The 19,169-nt window shown below is 58.0% G+C and overlaps 2 protein-coding genes across 2 annotated transcripts; one reads left to right on the top strand and one right to left on the bottom strand.

Moving 5' to 3' along the window:
* Positions 1-5,922: 5,922 nt before the first annotated feature.
* On the bottom strand, positions 5,923-11,783 carry SH3BP5L (SH3 binding domain protein 5 like). Its single transcript, XM_074164768.1, has 6 exons — positions 11,580-11,783; positions 11,389-11,451; positions 9,257-9,385; positions 9,007-9,168; positions 7,936-8,109; positions 5,923-6,336 (listed from the first exon to the last, which is right to left on the bottom strand). Exons 1-6 carry the CDS (start codon positions 11,781-11,783, stop codon positions 5,923-5,925), a joined length of 1,146 nt encoding a protein of 381 aa, XP_074020869.1.
* A 2,993-nt stretch (positions 11,784-14,776) lies between these two features.
* Positions 14,777-18,016, top strand: LOC141476171 (uncharacterized). The gene is made up of 3 exons (XM_074164778.1): positions 14,777-14,835; positions 15,781-15,929; positions 16,505-18,016. The coding sequence occupies exons 2-3, from the start codon at positions 15,839-15,841 to the stop codon at positions 17,236-17,238; spliced, it is 825 nt and encodes a 274-aa protein (XP_074020879.1). The 5' UTR covers positions 14,777-14,835; positions 15,781-15,838; the 3' UTR covers positions 17,239-18,016.
* The last annotated feature ends 1,153 nt before the right edge of the window (positions 18,017-19,169 follow it).

Consider the following 19,169-nt stretch of genomic DNA (forward strand, 5'->3'; position numbering starts at 1 on the left):
GTTCAGTATCTGAGATGCTTTTCCCGGTCCCAGGGATGTTATTCCGGTACCAGAGCTGCTCGGTTCAGTCCCGGAGATGCTTTTCCCGATCCCAGGGATGTTTTTCCCGGTCCCGGAGATGCTTTTCCCGGTACCAGGGCTGCTCCGTTCAGTACCTGAGATGCTTTTCCCGGTCCCAGGGATGTTATTCCGGTACCGGAGCTGCTCGGTTCAGTCCCGGAGATGCTTTTCCCGGTCCCAGGGATGTTTTTCCCGGTACCGGAGATGCTTTTCCCGGTACCGGGGCTGCTCCGTTCAGTACCTGAGATGCTTTTCCCGGTCCCAGGGATGTTATTCTGGTACCGGAGCTGCTCCGTTTGGTCCCAGAGATGCTTTTCCCGATCCCAGGGATGTTTTTCCCGGTACCGGAGATGCTTTTCCCGGTACCGGGGCTGCTCCGTTCAATACGTGAGATGCTTTTCCCAGTCCCGGGGATGTTATTCTGGTACCGGAGCTGCTCGGTTCAGTCCCAGAGATGCTTTTCCCGGTCCCAGGGATGCTTTTCCCGGTCCCAGGGATGTTTTTCCCGGTACCAGAGATGCTTTTCCCGGTACCGGGGCTGCTCCGTTCAGTCCCAGAGATGCTTTTCCCGGTCCCAGGGATGCTTTTCCCGGTACCGGAGATGCTTTTCCTGGTCCCAGGGATGTTTTTCCCGGTACCGGAGATGCTTTTCCCGGTCCCAGAGATGGTCCGTTCAGTACCTGAGATGCTTTTCCCGGTCCCAGGGATGTTATTCCGGTACCAGAGCTGCTCGGTTCAGTCCCGGAGATGCTTTTCCCGGTCCCAGGGATGCTTTTCCCGGTCCCGGAGATGCTTTTCCCGGTACCAGGGCTGCTCCGTTCAGTACCTGAGATGCTTTTCCCGGTACCAGGGATGTTATTCCGGTACCGGAGCTGCTCGGTTCAGTCCCGGAGATGCTTTTCCCGGTCCCAGGGATGCTTTTCTCACTACCGGGGATGTTTTTCCCATTCCCAGGGGTGTTTTCCCGGTACCGGGGCTGCTCGGTTTGGTCCTAGGGATGCTTTTCCTGGTACCGGAGATGCTTTTCCCAGTACCGGAGATGCTTTTCCCAGTCCCAGGGATGTTCTTCCCGATCCTAGGGATGTTTTTCCGGTACCGGAGCTGCTTGGTTTGGTCCCGGAGATGCTTTTCCCGGTCCCAGGGCTGCTCCGTTCAGTACCTGAGATGCTTTTCCCAGTCCCAGGGATGTTCTTCCCGATCCTAGGGATGTTTTTCCGGTACCGGAGCTGCTTGGTTTGGTCCCAGAGATGCTTTTCCCGGTCCCAGGGATGTTATTCCCAGTCCCAGAGGTGCTTTTCCCAGTACTGGGGATGCTTTTCCCGGTCCCGGGGATGTTATTCCGGTACCGGAGCTGCTCGGTTTGGTCCCAGAGATGCTTTTCCCAGTCCCAGGGATGTTATTCCCAGTCCCAGAGATGCTTTTCCCAGTACTGGGGATGCTTTTCCCGGTCCCAGGGATGATTTTCCCAGTAGCGGGGATGTTTTTCCCGGTTCCCGAGATGCTTTTCCTGGTCCTAGGGATGCTTTTCCAGTACCGGGGCTACTCGGCTCGGTACCGGGAATGCTTTTCCCTGTCCTGGGGATGTTTTTCCCGGTCCCAGTGATGTCCCGGCGGGTACCGGGGCTGCTCCATTCACTCCTGGGGGTGTTTTTCCTGGTCCTGGGGCTGCTGAGTTCGGTCCAGGGATGCTTTTCCCGGTACCGAGACTCCTTGGCTCCATCCCAGCGATGCCTCGCGGGGTCCCGGGACACTTTGTCCGGTCCCAGGGATGCCCCACTGGATACTGCGGATGCTTTTCCCAGTCTCGGGAAACATTGCCCAGTGCCGGGGATGCTTTTCCCACTCTGGGAATGCCCCACTGAGCTCGGCTTAGTCCTGGGAATGCTTTTCCTGGTCCCAGGGATGCTTTTCCCGGTCCCAGGGATGCCCCACTGGGTACTGGGGGTGCTCAGCTCCTAGGGATGCTCCACCTGCTCCTTGGGAATGTTTTTCCCGGTGCAGGGGATGTTTTTCCCAGTCTCGGGAACGCCCCGATAGATCTCGGGATGTTTTCCCTGGTCCTGGGGATGCTCGGCTCGGTGCCAGGGCTGCCCCAGTCCCGGAAAAACGCCAATACCAGGCACCATCCCAGCTCTGAGCCCCACATAGAGCCTCCCCCCCCCCCCCCCCCCTCTTCCCAGCCTCGATATTTCCCTCCCGGATTTATTTAGGAGCCGGTGAAACGGTTCCCGAGTCCTTCCAGGGGGACCCTTCGCCCTTTGAACCGTCACACCCGGCTGACACCCAACCGCTTTTCTCCCTCCAGGGACTGAGCGGGGGGACACCCCCCCCCCACGAGGGACCGTGCATCCTCCTGCCCATTCCCTGGATCCCCCCGGGGCGGGGGTTTTTGGGAGTCGCAGGGACCGACGGAGGCGTTTGCTGTTGCGGGGGGTGGAGGAGGACGGGGTTTCAGCGGCCATGGAGGGGAACCGCGGGGCATCGGCCTCGCCGGGTGAGTGGGTCCGGGTCCCTCCCCGCATCCCCAAATCCCTCATCCCTCCCCAAATCCCCCCCATCCTTCCCTGCCCTCATCCCAAATCCCCCCATCTCTCCCCATATCCCCCCAATCCCTCACTGCCTCCCCAAATCCCCCCATCACTCCTAAATCCCTCATCCCTCCTCAAATCCCATCCTTCCCTGCCCATATCCCAAATCTCCTCATCCCTTCCCGAATTCCCCCCATCCTTCCCTGCCCATATCCCAAATCCCCCCATCTCTCCCCATATCCCCCCAATCCTTCACTGCCTCCCCAAATCCCCCCGTCCCTCCCCAAATCCCCCCATCACTCCTAAATCCCTCATCCCTCCTCAAATCCCCCCCATCCTTCCCTGCCCATATCCCAAATCCCCCCATCTCTCCCCATATCCCCCCAATCCCTCACTGCCTCCCCAAATCCCCCCATCACTCCTAAATCCCTCATCCCTCCTCAAATCCCATCCTTCCCTGCCCATATCCCAAATCTCCTCATCCCTTCCCGAATTCCCCCCCATCCTTCCCTGCTCTCATCCCAAATCCCCCCATCCCTCCCCAAATCCCATCACTCCTAAATCCCTCATCCCTCCTCAAATCCCCCCATCCTTCCCTGCCCATATCCCAAATCTCCTCATCCCTTCCCAAATTCCCCCCATCCTTCCCTGCCCTCATCCCAAATCCCCCCATCTCTCCCCATATCCCCCCAATCCTTCACTGCCTCCCCAAATCCCCCCGTCCCTCCCCAAATCCCCCCATCACTCCTAAATCCCTCATCCCTCCTCAAATCCCCCCCATCCTTCCCTGCCCATATCCCAAATCCCCCCATCTCTCCCCATATCCCCCCAATCCCTCACTGCCTCCCCAAATCCCCCCATCACTCCTAAATCCCTCATCCCTCCTCAAATCCCATCCTTCCCTGCCCATATCCCAAATCTCCTCATCCCTTCCCGAATTCCCCCCCATCCTTCCCTGCTCTCATCCCAAATCCCCCCATCTCTCCCCATATCCCCCCAATCCTTCACTGCCTCCCCAAATCCCCCCATCCCTCCCCAAATCCCCCCATCACTCCTAAATCCCTCATCCCTCCTCAAATCCCCCCATCCTTCCCTGCCCATATCCCAAATCTCCTCATCCCTTCCCGAATTCCCATCCTTCCCTGCCCATATCCCAAATCTCCTCATCTCTCCCCATATCCCCCCAATCCCTCACTGCCTCCCCAAATCCCCCCATCCTTCCCCAAATCCCCCCATCACTCCTAAATCCCTCATCCCTCCTCAAATCCCCCCATCCTTCCCTGCCCTCATCCCAAAATCCCTCACCCCAAATCCCCCCATCCCAAATTCCCCCATCTCTCCCCACATCCCTCCAATCCCTCCAACTCTCCGAATCCCCCCATTCTTCCCCAAATCCCCCCATCCCTCCCCATCTCCCTCCCGTCCCTCCCTGCCCTCATCCCAAATCCCCCCATCTCTCCCCAAATCCCTCCAATCCCTCCCCGACTCCTCAAATCCCCCCATTCTTCCCCAAATCCCCCCATCCATCCCCAAATCCCTCATCCCAAAACCCATCCCTCATCCCAAATCCCTCCTTCCCGCTCCAATTCCTCCCTCCCAAATCCCCCCCATCCCAAATCCCCCCCATCCCTGACTCCTCAAATCCCCCCATTCTTCCCCAAATCTCCCTATCCCTCTCCAAATCCATCCCTCATCCCAAATCCCCCAGTGGGACCCCCAATCCCTTGGGGGTGATGGACACCCCACTATTTCAGGGTGGGGGGCACAGAGACGGGACCCCCACATCCCTTAGGGGTCACAGGGACCCCCACCTCGCTGTATTTTGGGGGGGGGGGGGGGGGGGGGGCAGCAGTGGGACCCCCACATCCCTCAGGGGGGCCACCAGCGTCCTCCCTGCCCAGCCACGAACCCCAAACCTGGGGGGGTCCCCACTCTCCTGCGCCCCCTCCCCGAGCCAAATCCAGGCGTTGAACCCTCCCCGTTTTCCCCCTATTTCTCCCAAATTTGCCCATTTTCCCCCCGATCTGTCGAGTGGGTTCTGAAACCCAAGGGGAAGAGCCGGGGAGGGGGGGGGGGGGGGGGGGGGGGGGGACACAGGACACGACACCTTCTGCCCCCCCCCCCCCCAAATCCCCTGATCTTACCCCAAAAACGCAACCCCCTTCCGAAGGAAATCCGTATTCTTTAAAAACCGAGGGAACGGGCAAATTCAAGTGATTTAAATCAACTTTGGAGGGAATTAAAAGGGAATTTAGATACTTCAGCCCGTTCCTGAAGCTGTTATTGCCCCCCCCCTCCCCCCCCCCAACCCCCCCCCCGGGGTTTCAAGTTCCCCAAATGCTGGAATATCGGGGGGGGGGGGGGGGGGTGTTTTTTGGGGTGCAACCGAGCGAATAAAACCACGTGGAGGGGGAAGGAAAGACATTTTACTCGCCAGAAAACACACTCCAAGCGCCCCCGGGGCCGCCTCAAACCGGCGGGGTCTTCATCACAGCCCCAGTGACCCCCCCACCCCCCCCCCCCCCGTACCCCAAAACGGCTCTGGGGGGGGCTCTCCCCCCCTCGGCTTTGTTAGTGCAATTCGGCTTCAGTCTCGCCTTTTGCTGGAAAAGGGGGAAAATAACCCCAAATAGTCACCTGGAATTTGGGAGAGGGGGGTGAAGGGAAGGGCTGGGGGGGCACGGGGGTGTCGCCCCCCCCCCCCAAGTCAGGCAGGGTCCCCCATATTCCCCCCCCAAGCATTTTAGGGGTGCACCAAGGACGGGGGGGGGGGGGCAGCTTCGTTAGCAGCTTTGTTAGCGGCCTCGCCCCCCCCAGCCGCTTGCTGCCAACACTCAAGGGGGCAGCGAAACTCAGTAGCCCAATGGCAAATGGTCCCCCCACTTCATTCCCTGACCCCCCCAAGCGTTTTAGGGGTGCACCGAGGGGGGGGGGGGAGGGGGGCACTTCGTTAGCAGCTTCGTTAGCGGCCTTGCCCCCCCCCAGCCACTCGCTGCCAGCACCCAAGGGGGCAGCAAAACTCAGTAGCCCGATGGCAAACGTCCCCCCACCAGCGCTTTATCCACTGAATGTGGGGAGGGGGGTGAACCCCAACACCCCCCTTCAAATTTTACCCCCCCGCACCCCCCCCCCGGCATCACCTTTGTCAACCAGGGGCTTCCGAGCAGCTCCGTCCCACCCCACCACGGCCTCTGCTGCCGGACAGACCCCGTTGGCTTTTCCCCGGGGGGAGGGCAAAAAGCCACCGGGGGGGGGGGTATAAAAAGCTACAGGGGGGGGGTGTGTGTGTGTGGAGTTTTCTTTCGGGGGGACGGGGGACGGGGGACACGGGGCATTAAAGGCTGATGCTACGGTGGTGTTTGAAATGCCCCTGGCCCCCCCGGCGCTGCTCCCGCTCCTCCAGCTCGTCGCTGTTGAGGCTGGTGGCGTCCGAGAGCCCCACCAAATGCTCGACCGAGTCGAACTTCTGGAGGTCGGAGGCGATGGTTTGAAGGCTGAGCACCGAGAGGGTGTCACCCGGGGGGCATTCTGTCCCCAACCGCGTCCCTCCTGTCACCCCCACCTCGGTACCGGCGTGTTGGGGACTGGCTTCGGCTCCCACCGGCGAAGCTCGACGCAGGATGAGGCGCTGGAGGCGACGAGCGTGGATTTGTTCGCTGATCTGTTCCAGGTTCCGCAGGGCCACCGAGTACCGCGTCTTGGCTTGGGCCACCAGCTTCTCCAGCGCCGTCACCTTGGCCTTGTGCTCCTGGAGGGGGTGACAGTGGCCACCGAGGCCACCTCAGTGGGAAGGGAAGGGCCCAACCCTTCCCAGACACCCCCCAACCTCTCTTTCTCCCTCCTCATCCCCAAAATAGCAGGATCCGCCCCAAAAATGCGATCCCCAAACCCCTCACCAGCCCAGTCATGTCTCCCCCCACCATCCTTCCCAGTTACCTCCAGGATCTGGTTAAACTGGGCTTTCAGCTGGAAATAAGGGGTGCCCTTCCCAGGCACCCCTCTTTTTCTCCTTCTTCATCCCCAAAACAAGCAAGATCCTCCCCAAAAATGGGACCCCCCGAACCCCTCGCCAGCCCCAGGGTGGGTGAGCACCGGCCCAGTCATGTCCCCTGTCCCCCCCTGTCCTTCCCAGTTACCTCCAGGATCTGGTTAAACTGGGCTTTCAGCTGGAAATAAGGGGTGCCCTTCCCAGGCACCCCTCTTTTTCTCCTTCTTCATCCCCAAAACAAGCAGGATCCTCCCCAAAAATGGGACCCCCCGAACCCCTCGCCAGCCCCAGGGTGGGTGAGCACCGGCCCAGTCATGTCCCCTGTCCCCCCCGCCCTTCCCAGTTACCTCCAGGATCTGGTTAAACTGGGCTTTCAGCTGGAAATAAGGGGTGCCCTTCCCAGGCACCCCTCTTTTTCTCCTTCTTCATCCCCAAAACAAGCAAGATCCTCCCCAAAAATGGGACCCGCTGAACCCCTCGCTAGCCCCAGGGTGGGTGAGCACCGGCCCAGTCATGTCCCCTGTCCCCCCCTGTCCTTCCCAGTTACCTCCAGGATCTGGTTGAACTGGGCTTTCAGCTGGAAATAAGGGGTGCCCTTCCCAGGCACCCCTCAACCTCTTTTTCTCCCTCCTCATCCCCAAAACAAGCAGGATCCCCCCCAAAAATGGGAGCCCCCAAACCCCTTGCCAGCCCCAGGGTGGGTGAGCACCGGCCCAGTCATGTCCCCTGTCCCCCCCCGTTCTTCCCAGTTACCTCCAGGATCTGGTTAAACTGGGCTTTCAGCTGGAAATAAGCGGTGCCCTTCCCAGGCACCCCTCTTTTTCTCCTTCTTCATCCCCAAAACAAGCAAGATCCTCCCCAAAAATGGGACCCCCCGAACCCCTCGCCAGCCCCAGGGTGGGTGAGCACCGGCCCAGTCATGTCCCCTGTCCCCCCCTGTCCTTCCCAGTTACCTCCAGGATCTGGTTAAACTGGGCTTTCAGCTGGAAATAAGGGGTGCCCTTCCCAGGCACCCCTCTTTTTCTCCTTCTTCATCCCCAAAACAAGCAAGATCCTCCCCAAAAATGGGACCCCCCGAACCCCTCGCCAGCCCCAGGGTGGGTGAGCACCGGCCCAGTCATGTCCCCTGTCCCCCCCCCGTCCTTCCCAGTTACCTCCAGGATCTGGTTGAACTGGGCTTTCAGCTCAAGATAAGGGGTGCCCTTCCCAGGCACCCCTCAACCTCTTTTTTCTCCTTCTTCATCCCCAAAACAAGCAGGATCCCACCCAAAAATGGGACCGCTGAACCCCTCGCTAGCCCCAGGGTGGGTGAGCACCGGCCCAGTCATGTCCCCTGTCCCCCCCGCCCTTCCCAGTTACCTCCAGGATCTGGTTGAACTGGGCTTTCAGCTCGAAATAGGGTTTGCTCTTGACGATGACGCGTTTGAGGGATTTCTGGAGGGCCTGGACCTTGGCCTCGGCTTGTTGGCAGAGCTGGGTGACGCGTTGGTGCTCCCGCTCGCTCCGCAGCCGCTCCTCCTCCGCCTCGTTCACCTGGGGACACCCCAAAAACCCCCTCAGAGGCAGGTCCCCGTCCCCGTCCCTCCCCCCCCCACCACCCACATCCCCAAAGTCCCCAAAAAACCTCCTCCCGGGTCCCACCCCACCCTCTCTCCCGGTTTGAGAGACGCAGGATTCGTTTCTCTTCCAACAATTCCACTTTTCGGTACAAAAAACCACTCAACGCTGGGAAAATTGACATTTTTAGACGATTCCAAGCTCTGAATTTGGGGAAAAGTATCTATTTTATAGTCAATTATGGGATGCGGGATTCAAGTCCTCGGCGTTTTGGAGCTCACGGGGACGAGGAGGAACGAGACCCCAACGCTCCACCCCGAGCTGCCAACGGGGGTTATTTCACACCCACGAACGTCACTTTTTCTATAAATTCTAATTTTTGAGGAGGAAAAGAGGAAAAAGGGAGTTTTTTCCTCTTCCGTTCTGGCTGCGATCCCGGGAATTCCTTGCCCTGAGCCCTTTCCCTTCCTCCCCAAACCCAACATCCGCCGGGAGCTTCCCACTGATCTATAATCCTAAATAATAATAATCCTAATAATAATCCTTAATATTCCTAAGAAATATAATCCTCGGATGTTTTATATCGATAGCAGGATCAATGTTGGGTTTTTTAGTATTATTAATGTGAATTATTGAGCGTTTTTACTAAATCTCTTTATATTTCAACCCTCCCGTCGTCTTGTTTTTCCCCGATTCCCTTTCCCGGGTGGGGAGGGAGGAGAGAATAATTATCGGAAGAGAGAATAATTAAATAAATGACAATAAACTGCGGGTTTTTTTGAATAATAACGCCCTCCCAGGGGGGGAAGAAATTGGGGGGTTTTCAATAACCACACGCCTCCCCCAGGGGGTGAAACCGCCCCCCCCCCTTACCTTGCAGGTGGCGTGGTTGAGCATCTCCTGCCAGGTGGGATCCAGGCGGTTCTTGTCGGCCATCACGCCCTGCTCGGCCACGAAGACCATCTCGCGGGCGGCGTTGTGCATGCTGACGGCTCGCTCATAGCGCAGCGCCGCCTTCTGCGTCTCCTGCTGGGCCTACGGGGAAGGGGAAAAGGGGACGTCGATATAAGGAGGCGGAGGGGGGGGGAGAAAAAGGCCCCCCACCCTTCGGAGTGACCGGTACCTCCTTGGCCAAGCGTCGGGCTTCGTAGTACGGCCGAGCTTTCTCGATGCAGTTGCCCAACTGGGAGCCCTGGGCGTTGAGCTTCCGGGCGGATTCGGAGAGGATGCGGCGATAGGCGGTGCGGGCATCCTGCCGGCAAAAGACAGCGTGTGTGTGTGTGTCCCCCGTCCCCAACGGCAGCGGGGTCTGCCCTCCCAACCAGCCCAGCGAGGGCAATAACCAGCAGGGACCAGTTAAGGACCAGAAGACCACGGCTGGGGGACCAGTTAAGGGCTGGGGACCCAGTTAAGGGCTGGGGACAAGGACTTGGGGACCAACTAAGGACTGGGAGATGACGACTGAGGAACCGGTTAAGGACTGCAGAACCAGTTAAGGACCAGGGGACCCAGTTAAGGACTGGGGGAGAAGGACTTAGGGACCAGCTAAAGACTGGGAGATGACGACTGGGGAACCAGTTCAAGACCTGGGGACCCAACTAAGGATCAGGGACAAGGACTCGGGGACTGGTTACGGGCTGAGGATCCAGTTAAGGACCAGGGGACCCAGTTAAGGGCTGGGAACCAAGGGCTAAGGACCAGAGGACCAGGGCTGGGGGACCAGTTAAGGCATGAGGTACCCAGTTAAGGGCAGCAAAGGACTGGGGACCCAGTTAAGGGCTGAGGGACCAGTTAAGGGCTGAGGGACCAGTTAAGGGCTGAGGGAACAAGGACCGGGGAACCAGTTAAGGATCAGGGAACCTAGTTAAGGACCAGGGGAACCCAGCTGAGGACCAGGGGAACAAGGACTGGGAAACCAGTTAAGGACTGGGAACCCAGTTAAGGACCAGAGGAACAAGGACTGGGGAACTCAGTTGAGGACAAGGGGACCAGTTAAGGGATGAGGGACCCAGTTAACCCTTGGAAACAAGGACTGGGGGACAAGGACTTGGGGACCAGTTAGGGAGTGAGGAACAAGGACTGGGGACCAGTTAAAGATGGGCTCAGAACCAGTTCCTCGCTGACTGGGAGAGGATGTGGTGACAGGCAGTGTGGGCTTCCTGCCAGCAAAGGACAGCGTGTCCCCCCCGTGTCACCCTGTCCCCAACGGCAGCGGGGTCTGCCCTCCCAACCAGCCCAGCAAGGGCAATAACTAGCGGGGACCAGTTAAGGACCAGAAGACCAGGGCTGGGGGACCAGTTAAGGGCTGGGAACAAGGACTTGAGGACCAACTAAGGACTGGGAGATGATGACTGGGGAACCAGTTAAGGACTGCAGAACCAGTTAAGGACTGGTGGACAAGGACTTGGGGACCAACTAAGGACTGGGAGATGACGACTGGGGAACCAGTTAAGGACTGCAGAACCAGTTAAGGACCAGGGGACCCAGTTAAGGACTGGTGGACAAGGACTTGGGGACCAGCTAAGGACTGGGAGATGACGACTGGGGAACCAGTTCAAGACCTGGGAACCCAACTGGGATCAGGGACAAGGACTCAGGGACCAGTTAAGGGCCGGGGACCCAGTTAAGGACCACGACTGGGGACCCAGTTAAGGCATGAGGTACCCAGTTAAGGACAAGCAGAGCCAGTTAAGGGCTGAGGGAACAAGGACTGGGGACCCAGTAAAGGACAAGGGGACCAGTTAAGGACTGGGAGACAACTGGGGAACCAGCTGGGGACTGAGGAACAACTGGGGAACAAGCTAAGGACCAGGGGATCAGGACTGGGAGACCAGTTAAGGAACAAGGACTGGTGAACCAGTTAAGGATGAGGGACGAGGACTGGGGACCCAGTTAGGGACTGAGATGACAACTGGGCAACCAGTTAGGGACCGAGGAACTAGTTAAGAACGAGGACTGGGGGACCAGTTAAGGACTAGGACTGGGGGACCCAGTTAAGGAACGAGGAACAAGGACTGGGGGCCCAGTTAAGGGCTGGGGGACGTGGACTGGGGAACCCAGTTAGGGACTGGGGGACCCAGTTAAGGACCAGGCAACCAGGACTGGGGGACCCAGTTAAGGGCTGGGGGACAAGGACTGGGGAACCCCGTTAGGGACTGGGGGACAAGGACTGGGGGCCCAGTTAAGGACCAGGGGACCAGTTAAGGACCAAGGAACAAGGACTGGGAGCCCAGTTAGGGACTGGGAGTAGCTCACATCCAGCTGGAGCTCCACACGGTTGATCTCCTCGTTGGCCTGGTTGAGGTGCTCCAGCTCCTCCTGGGGGTGACACCAAACACGGGGTGAGGGAGAAGGACCCCCCCCAAATCCACTCTGCTCCCTCCCCCCCCCCCCCAAAAATGGGGGGGGGAACTGGGAAAAAGTGCCCTTCTTCACCCACTCCTCACCTGTATCCTGGGATCCAGCTCTTCCTCCTCCTCCTCTTCCTCCTCTACCACTTTTGGGGGGGTCTTGGGCTCCTCACTCTCGCATGGCCCCCCCGAAACGGCCGCCCCCGCCTCGTCCTCGCCCCCCCCCAGCTGGCCGGGAGGTGTCTGACGTCCGTCCCCCCCGTCTGTCCCCCAACCCAGCCCCTCCTCCGCGTCCCCCATGGCGGGGTCCCCCCCGATGCGGGTGACGGCGGGTGCTGCTTCCTTTCAGGGGGGGGCCAGCATCTTAGCGGGGGGGCCATTCAGCGCCGGCCCACCCCGCGCGGAGCAAGGGGCCCTATTTCATTTGGGGGGGGGGGGGAGGAAGGGGGTTGGGGGGCGCCCCCCACCCCTGGCAAAGACAGAGTCCCCCCCCGGGGACAATGACACGGATCCGGATGGAGATAGGTTGGGGGGGGGGCTGGAAAACAACAGGGAAAAGGATCAGCCCGTCCCAGTTCCCTCTCCCTAAACCCCCCCAGTACCCCCCCCCATGCACTGCACCCCCAAATCCTTCCTATTTCCCCCCACTTATCTGCCCCCCACATCCCTCCAATCCCCCCCCGTCCCCCACCCCTCTAATGCCCCCCCACAGCCCTCGAATGATCCCTACGTCCCTTCAGTGCCCCCCCACCCCTCCAGTGACCCCTATATCCCTCCAGTGCCCCCCCATCCCTCCAATGCCCCCCCCATTCCCCTAGATCCCCCCACACCTCTAATGACCCCCTATATCCCTCCAATACCCTCCCACACGCCCCCCCCATCCCTCCAACGGCCCCCCAACACTCTAATGCCCCCCCCAACACTCTGACCCCCCCTACATGCCCCCCACTCCTCCATTGACCCCTCCATGCCTCCATACCCCCCCTCATGCCCCCGCCCGTACTGTCCCCCCCATATCCCCCTGTATCTCCCTCCCTCACAGCCCCCCCAGCTCCAACACCTCCCTCTCGCCCCCCCAACCCCCTGCACCTCCCCCCCCCAAAGCTCCCCCCACCCCCGACCCCCCCTTTCCCCCCTCCCGGCCCGGCCGCGGCCTGTGTTTACCTCCCGCTCCCCACACCGCCTCCACGGCCCGGACACACCGGAAACGGAAGCGCCCGACGACGCCCCGCCCTCCGCCTCCTGCCGTACAACATGGCGACCCCCTTCGCCCTGCGTCGCCCCACGTCTCCGCCGCCCGCCCGGTGCCCGGAGGCCTCAGACCGGGCGCAGAGGAGAGTTCCAGAAACCGAGGAGCCCCCGCGCTCGGTCTGATCCCGCTTCTCCTCAGGGTGTGGCGGGGAAAGGGCGGAGGGGGGGGGCGGGAGAGGCCGCCGCCATCTTGTGTTACGGCGCCGCCGCGCCTCAAGATGGCGGCCGCGGCGTGGAACCCCCGTGAAAGGCGGGCGGAGGCCGAAATGGGGCCTGTAGGTCCCTATGGGCGCCTATAGACACGTGTGTGCGCACAGACACCCCCTACGGACACACGGGCAGCTGTATGTACACACATGTATGTGTACACAGCCCCTGGGGCATGGCTATAGGGGCTACATGCGTGTACACGTGTGTGGGTGCGTGTGTGTGTGTACCCACACACGCGTGTGCACACACGTATAAACTCACCTGTACGTATGTAGACGTATACATAGTCACAGCAGACTTACGTACACACACATACATGCACACAGATGTATATAAACGTGTATATACACACCTATACACATGTATATATGTTGATATGCACATAGAGACACTCATGCACACGTACGTACACACATATAGGCACATATCTACACACCAAGCACACATATGCACACACAGACACACCCATATACTCATATATAAGCTCACAAATGCACACACATACTATACGTGCACATATATACGCACCCACATCCATGCACGTATATGTGCACACACACGTATACACACATTTATACTCACCTATACACATGTATGCACATATATTCATACTCCTATGCACATATAGGCATGTATGCACACACATAAACACACCCCATGCACATGTATGCACATATAAGTACATATATACTAACCCATATACATATATTCCCCCCATATGCACATATACACACACGTATGTACTCGTCTAAACACACGGATACACGTATGTTCACACCCATACACACGTATGTGCACACACACATATATATCTGCCCACACACACGTATACACACACGTATGGACCCTCATACACACACGTGCACACATACACACAAACACCCCCCCATACATGTGGAGACACGTATGTTCACACCCACAGAGACCCCTATACGCACCCCAATTTTGGGGGCTGTGTGTGTGAAAACATTCCCCCCGGAGCATTTTGGGGTGACTTTGGGGGATTTTCAACCCGTGCTGAAGGAAACGGGGCCACAAGGTGGGATTGAGTCATTTGGGGGTGAAAAAAAAATCCCCCATTTTTTCCTCTAGGATGTTGGTTTGGGGAGATTTAGACCCAAAAATCGGGGTCTGCTCTTCCCTTCACGGCATCAACGTGAGACTGTGGGGGCTGGAAAATTGGGGGGGGGGGGGGGGAACGGAAAATAACCTGAGGTTTGATCCCACTTTGGGGTTATATTCTATTAATTAAATCCTCGATAAAATTCTATAAAAGGGAGAGGGGTCCATCCCTCTGGGCTTTGGGGGTGCAAAGTGATGGAGAAACTTTTGGGGACACACCCCCCCCCCCCCAAAACACTCCCCCCAGTCCCACTCTGAGGGGCTGAAGTGGGGGGTTCCCCCCCATTTTCCTTGTGGATTAGGATAGGGGGAGGTTTCGCATCCCCCCCAAACCCCACTTTTCCCCCCAAGTATGGGGTCTGCAGGAGTTCTGGTGGGGGTGCAAAGCTGCTCAGGGACCCCCCCCCCAGCCCCCCCAAATCCACCCCCCAGCCGGCAGCTGAAGGTTTGTACTGGTTTTGGGTGGGATGGGGTTAATTTTCTCCCGGTGGTTGCCGAGTTTCCCAGCTGGTATGAGAGGAATGTCAATAACGCATATTGTTTTAGTTGTTGCTAGGCGATGTTTATACTATTCAAGGACACTTTTCCAGCTTCCTATGGAAACTGAGAGCAGAAAGGACCCAACAACGGGGCGGCCAATGGAATATTCCGTTCCAGGGACGTCACCTTCCGTATATAAAGGGGTGGGGGGGGGGGTTGGCTCCGGGGAGGTGGGGGGGCGGAAGGTGGGGGGACAGGAATCAGGGATCGGTGCTGGGAAACGGCTGTGGTGAGAACAACTTGTTTCGTTTTACTTTCTCGATTCTTTTTCCCATTATAATTATTATTTATTTTTTTTTTTAATTTATTTTCTCTTCCCTTCCTGTTATTCTGAACTCTCTTTATCTCAACCCACCAGTTGTTTCTTTGCATTTTTCTCCCTATCCCCCTGGGGGGGGGGGGCAGTGACCAGTTTCCAGGTCCCAGTTGCCCGCTGGGATTCGACCCTCCCCCCCCCTCCCCCCACTCCTGGGTGTGTTTCAGCTCTTGATTAATAATTAATAACTAATTAGGAATATTCCCCCCCCCCCCCCGCCATAGACCCACCGCTCCACCAGCTGCCAGGAGGAAAGTTAACCCCATCCCAGCCCAAACCAGGACAAAATTAATCCCAAATCAGACCCCCCCCAGACCTTCCTCAGCACCCCGTTGATTATTTCTTATTTTTTTCCCCCAAATCCATGTTTTTTAAGGAGAAATCCTAAAACCCCAGAGGAAAGCAGGGTGGTGGCTTTTGGGGTCGTCCCTTTCTCCCAGTTTCGGTTGGGGCAGGATTAATTTTCTCCCCAGTGTTTCCGAGGGGGGATGGAAGGGACGTCCATAACGCGTATTGGTGGAGTCGTTGCTGGGCGATGTTTATATTATTTAAGCCCAGAGAACAAGGGAACGGCCAATGGGATATTTTGTCCTACAGATGTCCTGCTCAGGATAAAAATGGGGGCAAATTGAGAAATTAATTCACTGGGGGGGGGTGGGGTGAGAGTGATTTGTGGTTTATTAATATTATATATTCCTTTACCATAATAATTATAATTATCCCATTATTCTTCTATCAAACTCTCTTTATTTCAACCCATGAGTTTTATTTTTCCCCTCCTTTTCTCCCTCTTCTCCCTCCTCTTCTGGTGGGGAAGGAGAAGAACCGTGTGGTCCTTCAACACCCACACCCCTTTAGGGTTGTCCCCTGTTGGGGTTGTCACCCCCCCAGGGTTGTCCCCACGGAGGTGACGGCCATGGAGGACGCTGCTGCGCCTCTCGTCCCGCTCCCCACGGCCTGCGCTGGGGACACCGGGAAGAGGAACGGGGACAGCGTGGTCCCAGCGGGTGAGAGGCCCCGGGGCTGGGGATGAGGCGGGGGGTGGGACGGTGGCTGAGGGGTGGCTTTGGTGGGGACAAGGGTCTAGGGACATGTGGGGGTGCTTTGGCCCTACGTAGGGTCCTTGTGCTGTGTCAGGTCCCCAAACCTTCTCCCAGGGTGACCCCAAACCTTCTGCCACCGTGTCCCAATCCTTTCTCCCACCACGGTGTCCCTGTCCCTTTCTCCCACCGTGTCCCCATCCATTTTGCCACCTTCTACCGCCATGTCCCCATGCCCTCTGCCATGTCTCCCCAGTGACCCCCATCCCTTCTCACCCCATGGCCCCAACTCTTCTCCCACCACATCCCATCCCTTCTCCCACAGTGTCCCCAGGCTTTTTCCCACTATGTTCCCCTCTCTTCTCCCACCACATCCCCATCCTTTGTCCCACCATGTCCCCAAACCTTCTCAAGGTCCCTTCTGCCTTCGAACCTTGATCCTCTGCTGGGACCATCTTGGTTGACCCTCTGCCTGTCCCCACTCCATGTGAACCCTCTCCCAGCTGGAAAGGTCTCCTGGGGATCTTCTCTCTCCCCAACAGATTTGGGGTCAACCAACACGGAGGAACACCAGGAGGATGCTCCTGAGCAGGAGGATGAACCGGTGGAACCCCCAACCTCCAGCCAGGCCCCAAGGACCCATCATGGGGGATCCCTGCTCCCAGGGGACTCCGGGAGGGAAGAGGCACCTAACACCTGCCGGGAATGTGGGAAGATCTTCCGTCAACGCTCGGCCTTGGTCAACCACCATCGGATCCACACGGGCGAACGCCCCTTCAGCTGCCAGGACTGCGGGCGCCGCTTCAACCGTCGCTCCAACCTCAACACCCACCGAAGGATCCACACCGGAGAGACACCCTTCACGTGTCCGGATTGTGGGAAGAGCTACCACGACAGCTCCAACCTCCGGCGCCATCAGAAGACACACACGGATGAGCGGCCCTACCGGTGTGAGGAATGTGGGAAGAGCTTCAAGAACAGGTCCACCTTGACCATCCACCACCGCGTCCACTCGGGGGAGAAGCCCTACAAGTGCCCCGAGTGCCCCAAGAGCTTCAAGATCAGTGCAGAGCTGATGCGCCACGGGCGGGTCCACAGCAGTGAGAGGCCCTTCAAGTGCTCTGAGTGTCAGAAGAGCTTCAAGACCAGTCCAGAGCTGGTCCAGCACTGGAGGAGCCACACCGGCGAGAGGCCCTACCAGTGCTCCCAGTGCCACAAGAGCTTCAAGACCACCTCGGCACTGGTGCAGCATCGGCGGACCCACGCCAGCGAGTGACCCCATGATTGCTCCCAATGCTGGCCGCGATTTGCCAACAACACAGCATGGACGGACACGTGCCGTCAAACACCATCATCCCTCCCCGACCCTTGGGAAGAGCTTCTCCAACCATCCCAGGATCATCAAGCACCAATGGATGGACATTGGTGGGAGCGATGAACGTAGCCCTGACTGCAGCGGAGGCTTCAACCATCACTCCAACCACCACCTGGAGCACAAACCCTACATTTGCCCAATTTGCCCCAAAAGCTTCACCTCCAGCATCTAACTCATCCAGCGTTGGAAGACCCATATCAAGGAGAAGCCTCAGGGTTGCGGGAAGAGTTTTCAGCTCCACTCTCATCTCATCTCCCATCACAAAAACCAGCAGCTGAAGATGGGGACCACCACAGCAGGGACCAGCCCCCTCCTGGTGGCATCTCAGACACATCCTGGTGGTCTCTGGTGGTGGCACCAAGAGGTAACCAACCCATCCACACGCATCCCACCAGTACTGTTTTTCTTTCCTGACGTGTTTTTATACAGAATGTGGGTTTTGGGGGAATGATTTCTAAAAAAGCCACCCCCATCCTCTGTTTTTTTGCCTTAGATTCAAGATGGAGGGAGGGGAGACCCACGAGCTTCACCCAAGAAAAGAGAAATCACAGTAAAATGAGGTGTTTCTCAATGTCTCAGTTGAATTTCTTTTCGTTTTCAACCCTATTTAGGATCTTTTTAAGGGATGGGGCTGGATCGAAAGAAAATTACGTCCAAAATAAAACCTTTGTGTGTTGGCCTCGTGTGAGTATCTCTGTGGTGGGGATGAAGCGGGGGCTGTGTGGGTGGAAAAGTCTTTCTTGGATGGGAAAATGCAAAAATTTCCCCAATTTTGGGTGATCCAGGAGCATCTTCTGCACCCAGAGGGTGTGAGATCCCCCAGGAGTCGGCCGTTGGGTGGTGGGGCTGGGGTGGAGACCCTGGAGCTGGGTCTTTAGTGGTAGAGTAGGTTGTTCCCTGAGCACCCAGACCCCTGAGCTGGAAGACAGGGGTAAAGAGCAGATTGAAGTTCAAAGGGAGATGGTGAGGGACCTTCCCCACCACCTGGACACACACAAGTCTACGGGGCCGGATGGGATCCACACGAGGGTGCTGAGGGAGCTGGTGGAGGTGCTCACCAAGCCACTTTCCATCACTTACCAGCCGTTCTGGCAAATTGGCAAGGCCCCAAGGGACTGGAGGTTGGCAAATCATAGACTCATGGAATGGTTTGGGTTGGAAGGGACCTTAAAGCCCATCCAGTGCCACCCCGTGCCCTGGGCAAGGACACCTCCCACCAGCCCAGGTTGCTCAAAGCCCCGTCCAACCTGGCCTTGAACACCTCCAGGGATGGGGCAGCCACAGCTTCTCTGGGCAACCTGGGCCAGGCTCTCACCACCCTCACAGCAAAGAACTTCTGCCCCACATCTCAGCTCAATCTCCCCTCTTTCAGTTTAAAACCCTTCCCCCTCATCCCATGGCTCCCCTCCCTGATCAAGAGTCCCTCCCCAGCTTTCCTGGAGCCCCTTTAGGGACTGGAAGGGTCTTTAAAGTCTCCCCGGAGCCTTCTCTTCTCCAGGCTGAACCCCCCAACTCTCTCAGCCTGTCCTCACAGCAGAGGGGCTCCAGCCCTCCCAGCATCTCCATGGCCTCCTCTGGCCCTGCTCCATTGTCACTCATCCTGAGTCCCATCATGGGGCATGTGAAGGACAACCAGGCCATGAGGCCCACTTCATGAAAGGCAGATTCCTGCTTGACAAACCTGATCTCCTTCTATGGTGACCCGCTCGGTGGATGAGGGAAAGGCTGTGGATGTTATTTACCTGGACTTTGATAGAGTTTGAGGGGGTGGAGTGCACCCTCAGAATGTTTGTAGGTGACACCGCGCTGGGTGGGATGTTGATGATGGATCT

This window comes from Numenius arquata, chromosome 28 (assembly GCF_964106895.1).
Source record: "Numenius arquata chromosome 28, bNumArq3.hap1.1, whole genome shotgun sequence".
Lineage (NCBI taxonomy): Eukaryota > Metazoa > Chordata > Aves > Charadriiformes > Scolopacidae > Numenius > Numenius arquata.

Bases quoted from the DNA above. Each gene is read 5' to 3' on its own strand.
- SH3BP5L (XM_074164768.1), bottom strand. From the start codon at position 11,783: ATGGGGGACGCGGAGGAGGGGCTGGGTTGGGGGACAGACGGGGGGGAC. The intron at 11,452-11,579 runs GTGAGGAGTGGG...TGTCACCCCCAG, and splicing joins AGCTGGATCCCAGGATACAG to GAGGAGCTGGAGCACCTCAA. The intron at 9,169-9,256 runs GTACCGGTCACT...CCTTCCCCGTAG, and splicing joins CCCGACGCTTGGCCAAGGAG to GCCCAGCAGGAGACGCAGAA.
- LOC141476171 (XM_074164778.1), top strand. From the start codon at position 15,839: ATGGAGGACGCTGCTGCGCCTCTCGTCCCGCTCCCCACGGCCTGCGCT. The intron at 15,930-16,504 runs GTGAGAGGCCCC...TCTCCCCAACAG, and splicing joins GGACAGCGTGGTCCCAGCGG to ATTTGGGGTCAACCAACACG.